Here is a 9,126-nt window from a genome sequence, read left to right as displayed (position 1 = left end):
CATTTTTATGCAATCTTTTTGTTCAACCCACTGAATTAAAGCTGAAAGTCTGCAGTTCAACTGCATCTGAGTTGTTTCATTTAAAAATAATTGTGGCAATGTACACAACCAAAATTAGAAAAAAGTTGTCTCTGTCCAAATATTTATGGACCTAACTGTATGTCGATTTACCATTTCACACAGCATATGGTTCCAAAAGGCTTGGCCTTATCTTTGTTCCATGGCAATCTGAAGACTTGCTCTAATAAACACAACAAACACATTTTTTCCTGTCACACCTTCCATGCAGTTTTAATTAGTGCAATTATTTTCTATTTTTAGATTCATGCACTTCAGCTGTTTCAAGAATTCCATTCAGATCCCACCATAATATTTTGGGGTTCTTTGAGACTTCATTTAGCATCAGACAGCATCAATCTTAGTGGTCATGTTATCATTCATTGCCAATTCATATTTTTCTTTCAACTGAAATAAAACCGTTCAAAAAAGTTAATATAATTTTCGGAGAGCATCAGACCCTATATATTTGCTTATATTGATATCAGATTGGTTCCACCTGAAAAGTTCTTATAATGGGCATCTAATTAGGAACACCCGATTCTAATTTCGTAATTTGTTCTCCCCAGACCCTTTAGGCTGGGTGCATCACCCGGCACTTTTCAGTAACGACCCAGCTGTTTTTAGGTGGCTACTCTGCTTTTTATGGTCATTTAGTTTATATAAATTTAATACACCATGTAAAATGTGTATATCACCTTTATCTAAAGATCTAATTAAAAGATTTTACATAGAGATGTACTTACATTTTCACTTGACTGTATGACTTAATGACGTAAAGTCACACTTATCTAAAAACACAAGTCTGTGGATATTCTACTATTCATCACATTCTGGTGCAGAAAATACAATATAAAAAAAATAACTTGTGAGTGTTCAATGAAAAACATTTGGACTGTTCAAGATTTACTAATCAGTTTCCTGGCGGCACTCCTTTTAGGATGATTTTTGTAAAATTTCACTATGTTCTTTGTGAAAACAAGTGAACACATCAGAAATGATCTCACGGATATGTAATATATAACAAGCAAAGGAGAACTGCCAGTTTGCATGTTTCTTAATCTCGCATTTCAGGGAAAGTAGGTAATGGGGTTTACTGATTATAGCTCCTGATTTATATTTGTTTATTGGAAAACTCTGCTTTATCTGTTTTCCATTACCACCTCCTATGATTTTCCAGAAATATATTAGTCTTGACCTTTACATACCTTCTTTCCTATTTTCCTATATGGTATAAAACAGGATATGCTGTATTTATATGCAATGAGTACATCTTAGGTTATAGTGAACCTGCACTTCATTTTTTCAATAAAAAATAAAATTTTGCCTTGGATCAGAAACCATGGGATCCCTACTATTACCTTCATTCACCAGTCCCTACCTGGACTTTGCTTAATGTGTTAAAGGGTGCAACTTCTTATTACTGTGCTAATCCATTGAGAACCCACCAGTAGCCAGGAAGGTCGCCCTTACCGGACAGGAAGATGATATTGAAAGTTAGCCCAGAAGGTGAGGAAAGTCTAGTCCAGGTTTCAAAGTGAAGCACAGATAAAGCATTGTTCATTTGTAAAAGTTAATGAGCATGATTTTGTGTGTTTTTTAAGCAATAAAAAAACAATTGTGAAATATTTGAAATAATGTAGAGGTCCATTTTGTTTCCATATACTAATCCAAAAAACGTTTTCGTAGTCTAATCCTGCCAAATTGTTTCTTTATATGTATGATAGGGACCTACCCTGTAGAACATACACAAAAAGTGAATTGGTCTAGAATATTGTTTCTCTACCTTTTTACATGGGGGGAACCCCTGAAATAACTTTCAGGTCTTCAGGGAACCCCTCCTATAATGACTATATCCACAGATTAAAGTATAATAATAATGGTGATCAGTAGGAAGAATGCCTTTTACCTTGCTGGCAAGAGGAAAGAATGTCACCCTTACAGATAGCCAAAAAGAGACCTGATAGACCCCAATTGGTCATTTGCCCCCAGCAACCTCTGAAGCAACACTAGGGTGCAACTGTAACCTGGTTGAGAATATCTGGTTTAGGCACTCCGCATAACATGCTGAACTGTATAAATGCAGCTTCAGATATATAATACACAAATTGTGAGGTGTGCACATGCTCAGTAATAATTCAACTCACATTTATGCTGCACCAACGGCTCGTTCCCACTACTACATTGCTTTCATTGGGTTGGTAAGGTGCGTTTTGGGTGCCATTAGGAATGAATGCCAATAGGGCGCACCACCACATGTGATGTTGAAGGACGCATGTTTTAGTGCCATTGATGGAAATGGAAATGCGTGTGAAAAATGTCCATCATATCCAAGCATAGTAGCCATTGCCCTGTATAGCAACCTAACTTCACTCCGCATTTTACTGGCTGAAAGAACCTAATAAAGTAGTTCTGAGCAACCACGGGTGCACATGAACATGGGTCAACTTCAAAGATATGAAAAAATACAAATACTCAGCCCTAAGAAAGCAGTCATAGGGTTCATATAACCTACCCAGTTTTTCCACTAAAAATAGGCTGGTGAAGTCCAGTAGTAGAACTGAAAGGACATGATGGGAAAACTATCCTGGGCTGTTGAGTTGGAATCAAAAGCAAATATTAATACCTAAAGAAGTTCCGGCTCTGAATACACATCCCTGATGTCAATAAAGATGGCAACTGTATTGTGCCTTTTATCAGTAATAACCAAAAATGTGCTCTGAAACAGAACTAGATTTGGATTTTGGCCTTTTTCAAAAGGAAAATCACAAATGAGAAAAGGCATATATGATATACTGTTGTAATAGTTTTATTTTCCATTTGGTCCATGTGTTCTGCATATGTTACTTTTTTTCTCGGACAACCAGTCAAGGGGAGTAGGACATGAAAGGACCGCATAGTGTAGGTGAGCTCTGATCCTTTAAACACATTCTTCATTGTATAGTGTAGCCATGAACTGGTGCTCAGTACAATCAGCTATTGTTAGATAATTATTTAGTTAAACCTGCTTTTTTTTGCATTCTTTTAATGCATTCCAAGAATTTACAAGCTGGGCTTTCTTATCTGAGACTGGAGTTTAACTGGAATGTCATGGATACACTTTGTTAAATAATAATACCTTCTTGATTCTTATCACACACATTCTATGAAATATCTTCTGAGAGTGTCCCTTATTTTTTTTCATAAGAAATGAAACAACACTTGGACACCTTTATTGGCAGAGGCAAAGGAAGAAAATTGTTGCAATATGCAGAACAGTTAAATAGATTTATTTTCTTCCAGCTTGCATGTAATTATCCTAATCATTGTTCCTCTTTGGAATTTGTTTAGGATCCGGTTGTCATTACAAGGTGAAACAAAAATGAACATGTCCTGTTCAAGAATATACTATGCTATGCTTATCTTTCTGGTGGCCGGTGTCCGCCCTTTCCAATCCACTGTACTGCAAAGCTCGGAGTGGAAGAGAAGCAGCACAAAGCCAATCAATACATGGGTTGAGGAAGTAGCAGAGTAACCTTGAGATGAGCTCATTACTTGGCTGATTCTCTTTTCACTGTCAAATCACGGGTTGGGAGAAAAACCCATAAAAGCCACAGAAGAAATTAGTTAAATGATCCTGGCCGTCATCCAACCCTGAGGCCATGTTGTAGAGGAACAGCACTACATACATTTTGTTTTATCCTTAAATTTGTGTTTGTAAAATGTTTTTTTATTCAGAGTGCAACGAAAGAGCTTAGAGAACATTTATAACAATACTTCGATAACAACCACATTCCCAAAAAAGGCAGGAGGTTAAATATCCAAGTATATTGGATCATATAACAAGTAAATGAGATTTTATTATTCACCTCCCTTGACAATCTACCCAACAAAGCAGTAATTGGTATATTACAATATGCGTGCTGTTTATAGGCACACCAAGAGAGCATGATAAATCACATAAGTTGTAGTAAGTGATTTTTCCTATGTAATGGTTAAACATCACTGGTTATATTTAACCCTGTATGGCTCTAACTGCAGATGGTCTATGTTTTATTATTCATGCTAATATTTAACAGGTTAAGTAGATCTAAACCCAAAGCCAGAAAAACTTGAAAATGTTAATATTTAAGAAGTTGACTTTTTCAAACGGTAGCTTAATTATTAATAAGGCCCTGTCGTCCGAGCAGGGAGAGAATCATCTATCTTTGGCCATTCTTGAACATTGACTCCTTTGCATGGTAGTTCATTCATTCCTGGCAGGGTGATTTTGGGATTAAATGTGGAGTTGTGCAATTGGAGATCAATGTACAATGTAAGATTTTTAAACAGGCAGGTGCTGCGTTTGTTGCTCACAATTTTGATTGTAAGGTTTAGTTCCTCTTTCGGTTGACAGGATCTGTAATAATACCTTATTATCCTTCAATTAAGATCCTAATAAGATACTTCCAGTTACTGGGTGTCATCCAATTCAGTGGTTGCCAACCAGTGGTGGTCCACAAAAAATGTGGACATTATTTGCAATTTTTTTTTTTAATAATATTAAAACAAAAATATTTTTCTAATAAATTCTTATGTTCTTAATGACAATTTTCACCTTTATATTGCACTAAATTCACGAACTGTATTGAGGGAAAAACAAGGGAGGCGCAGCATGACGTCAGTGTAGTGTTAAGTTGTATGAGAACCATTGCCGAGCCGTACGCTTCAGTATTGTTTCCACCTTTACAACAGTCACCCCGCTCCGCCAATACCGATTTTGATCTGATTGTTTTATTTTATTTCTTTATTTCTCAGATGCTCTTTTAGCTAAGTATGACCTTAACTGTGTATTTTCTTTGTTATATTTAATGGCATCAAATAGTTAGACTTTGATAACTATCACTTCTTGTTTGGTCTTAGACTTGAATAAAACAAACCCATAATGAGTGAGAAAAAGCAAACAAATATTTTGCATTTCTTTAGTAATACCAAAGATGATGCAACTAATAATAATAGTAACAATAGTAATACTTCACCTAACTGTGAGCTGATCAATGAATCAGAGCCTCCACAGTCCTCTTCAAGCACCATTAGGAAGATCGTTATTTTACAAATGCATTTATCTTTTTAAAAAAATTAATATTTATGGTGTGCGGAATTAAAATGACGAATTTAGTGGTCAGAAAGAGACCGTTGATCTAGTTACATATTCATCATGAACACATAACAATCTAAGTTACTCTTTCTCCCAGCTTCATAATAGCAAAGTAAAGCTCTTTCCCCTATCCCTCGGCCTACAAAAGCTTTGGCATGTGAATTCCAAAGGATTGGCTTCATTTTGGCTTGGAGAGACCTTGTGTATGGACTGGCATATGGTCCATGGCTGTTCCTAAATATAAGGAGTTTAAAGAACACATTTACGGAAAGAATATGGAAGCCACCTCTGCTGACCACTATTTGCTGCAAGGCTTCCTTGTTGACTTAAAAAATACTTAAGGCCTCTACCGGGAACTAATCTGCAAAAATATGAATTTCTAGACTATGCCTGTTCCAAATTGGTGAATGAATGAAGCCAGAGGGTGTGGAGGGCTGGTAGGGGGATGTTGAAGGAGCTAGGGCAGCAACAAAAGCGATAAAGACCTTTAAAAGTAATTTGCCATTATAAGGTTAGAAAAAGTTTATTTAGGGAGTGCCTGGAAAAGCAAGTGCATATCTGCTGCCCTTGTTCTTTGTCAACGCGTCACCAATGCTCTGGAGAACCATGTGACAGCCGATAAGTGGCATTTTCAGAAGGGGGTCAGTGGTGGTAGCCTGCTTCCTTGAAAATAAACCCATGTGCAGGGACACACCGCAGAACATTGCACATCTTACGAAGGTAACATAGTGGAAGAAAAACTCCCTTAGGTTGCTCAATTTATTCCTGGTTTCAGCGAATACAGTTAGATGTTATGTGAACAACTAGGAGGAAGTAAAGTTGTACATTGTTATACTCTATTTATTGTTCTTCACAAGTGTGAGCAGCTTCCTTGCCTAATACTCAGTTACACCATCTGGTTGTCACAACAGCAATGTGAAACACAACTAGAGTAACCCAATACAGGGAAATAAAAATTAAATGGATAGGTGACCTGATATTGCTATACCTACTGTGAGACCAATAATGGAAGATGATTGCATCAAAATAGTATCCAAGTATACTTAGATGCAGTGCACGGTTTAACTGTTTAGAGATTGGAATGCCACGTGTCTCTTTGTACCTTTAATCTAAATCTGCTATAATCCATTCTATTGGGATCATGTTTCTGAGTAGGGTTGCTACCATAGGGACCCTGATCTCTGTTGTGCATATATGATGTGTTTTTTGTTCTTTATGGGTTGGAGAGAGTTTTTTTTCCATTGTGTGGATGTACTAATACAACACAAAACATATAGTACATTCATATTATTAAGCCAGGAAATGCACAGCTCAGTGTACAGTGCCGGGGTATGCAGGAATTCCGGCATCCCCCAGGCATCCCTGAGAGTTATGTCATCCCCGCCCAGCTAATCAAGATGGCCAAAGATCAGGAAAGCCAGAAAAAAACAAGATGGTGGCACTTGTGACCTAACAGGGTCAGGTGAGTGTATTTAAAAAGTTACGATCAGACAGGTATGTTTTTTTTATTGCAGGAGGGACATCACCTGTCTCTTCTGCAAAAAGGACCTGCCTGGTCACAGTTTAGTAATTTTTACCTGTTGTTCTGCTTTAAAAGGTGTTTTAAACCTAAATGACTTTTCTGGAATGCTAGTTGAGAAATTTCAACATCAACAGCAAGAGATTAAAGTTGAACTGGAACCGTTCAGATTTTATTGCCGTCTACGTCTCTAAAGTAGATTTCCCTAGTTTCCTGTCTGGGAAGGCCATCATCAGGAAGTATATTTCTGTAACGGAGCCCTGAATAGTAATAAAAACCTAACAATAGTTCATTAACTACCATGAAGACTTCATCTGTTGTTAGGACACATCATAGAAGTAAATGGGATTTCACTGTGTAAGGAACTGCCGATATTTTGCTGCAGAAGGTAGACAGAGTGACCATGCAGGCTCATCTACTACAGTAGGGAGGATACAAGACCAGTCACCCTGCACAAGATTGGTCAGCTCCTGCAAAGTTTTACCTCTTATTGCACAGTTAATACACATGCTTCTTGTATTTAGGCAATGTTTCTTATTCAAGAGTTCTGCAAGTTCTTAAGTTTGCATGCCCTGGTAGAGTTTGCTGGCTGTCATTTGGGAAAAAATGAATGTGTAGTTCATGCAAGACATCCCAAGAATTTATAGAACCTGGAAGCTTTTTGCTAAGAATATTAGGCAACTTTGCCACCTGGGAAATCAAGGGTCTCATCCACAACTATCACAAAACACTGAATGCTATTGATTCTAAAGCGGCAATACATCAGATTTAAGTACTAAGGCGATGCAAACGTTTGAATAGGGGCCATCTCATTACTTTTCATAGTTGTGGGATAGTCGTGGATGAGACCATTGATTTTCTCAGGTGGTAAAGTTTTCCTTTTCTTAGCAAAACGCTCTCAGGTTTAATGGTTTTGTTATTCTGTGATGCCTTAAGAAAAATGCATTTTAACTAATCAGTCTTTAAAAATGGTACACATGTTATGTATTATGAACATTGTATGTGGTGTCAAACTTGATGTTTTTTTTTCTCTTTTCTCTAGGTGTATATTATTGTTTGGTTTTATAATCTGCATCTTGTATATCTGCAAAGTGGGTCTGGATGCGGAGACCTGTGACCTTCGAGCTGTGGACCCTAATCACATAAAGGTACGATGGTTTAAAAAAAAAAAAAAACACATGGCTGATTCTAGTCATATGTTATCTAAGCAGTCACCTAGGGCACTATGTAGTAAAAGCCAGCCCCAGGAGGCTTGGAGCTATCATTTAAGGTACACTTTCTGGTAGTATTAAACGGTATTTATATAGCACCAACATATTACACAGCGCTGTACATTAAACAGGGGATGGAAATGACCTACAGGTAAAGACAGTGACACAGGAGGAGGAGAGGACCCTGCCAAGAAGAGCTTACAATCTAAATATTCTATTTACTCCTCCTCAGCAGCTAAGTATAGTATTGCTAAGTATAAGGCTACAAAGAAATTAATTTGTTTGGTGCTTTTTCCTGCAGTTCGTTTAAAGTTGCTGAAAGGGGCCCTTTTAACTATAAGTCTTCCTGTGTCACAGTCTGTATCTTTCTGTCATTTGCAACCCCTGCGCTGTGTAATATGTTGGCACTATATAAATCCTGTTTATTATTATTATTATTATTAAGTCTTTCTGTGTAAAATCAAATCAAATTTCAACTTGACTGCATGATTGCGAAAAGGTCAGGGTAACTTAAAAAAAAATGAGAGAAATCTTAGTGTATGTCATAAATTAGGCTGTATATACTTAGGGCCTCAATGCAGAATTTAGTGGTATAACCCTCGGTCTGTTACCTATCCTCCAGATACAGTATCATGCAGAGTAACCTCATCCTGATCAGGACAATAGACAAGCTAGAGAACAGATCATTTTACTCCTAGGCTGGAGGAGCCTTTCCATTCTTAACAATTCTTCACTTTACCTAGCAATACCCAAGGGTATTAGTGTTTGTTATGCTCCAGATGCCTCCCTTGGCAAGATGCATTAAGGAGAACCCAAGGAGCCTATCGTATGCATAACAGTAACAGCTTTGTTATTTTGCTGTATGTATAATTAAGTCTTTCTATGCTAGCCCTCAGGGATCTTAAGGTTTGGCAGAATCAAGCAATCAACTAGTATATTTAGAACTTCCAGTCTTCTTAAATGTTCTTGGAAAGTCTTGAAAAATTGAGGCTGCGTCATTGCCAAATGCTCAAAATTTATTTCCTGAAACGAAACCTGTCTTAATGAAAATTAAAGAGCTTCATTTATCAAGTTAGTGTTTAACCACCTAACCGATAACCCCGACCTTGGTACGGGGTAAAAAAAGTTACTATTTTCGATAACCCCGAACTTTTCTCACTGTATGTAAATACAGTGAGAAAAGTTCGGGTTTATCGATCACTTACCTGGTCCCGCTGCGTTCG

The 9,126-nt window shown here is 37.3% G+C and overlaps 1 protein-coding gene across 1 annotated transcript in view; it reads left to right on the top strand.

Annotated features, from left to right (window-relative positions):
• ST3GAL5 (ST3 beta-galactoside alpha-2,3-sialyltransferase 5) overlaps nucleotides 1–9,126 on the top strand; it is a 57,267-nt gene that overhangs the window by 25,379 nt on the left and 22,762 nt on the right. Inside the window, exon 3 of the mRNA XM_072406592.1 lies at nucleotides 7,735–7,840. Within this exon, the coding sequence (XP_072262693.1) occupies nucleotides 7,735–7,840 (106 nt within the window). The remainder of the gene's footprint in view (nucleotides 1–7,734; nucleotides 7,841–9,126) is intronic.

The sequence above is a fragment of the Pyxicephalus adspersus genome, chromosome 3 (assembly GCF_032062135.1).
Source record: "Pyxicephalus adspersus chromosome 3, UCB_Pads_2.0, whole genome shotgun sequence".
NCBI classification, from domain to species: domain Eukaryota; kingdom Metazoa; phylum Chordata; class Amphibia; order Anura; family Pyxicephalidae; genus Pyxicephalus; species Pyxicephalus adspersus.
Note: the sequence above shows the minus strand (reverse complement) of the source record. Positions and strands in the feature narration are given on the sequence as shown.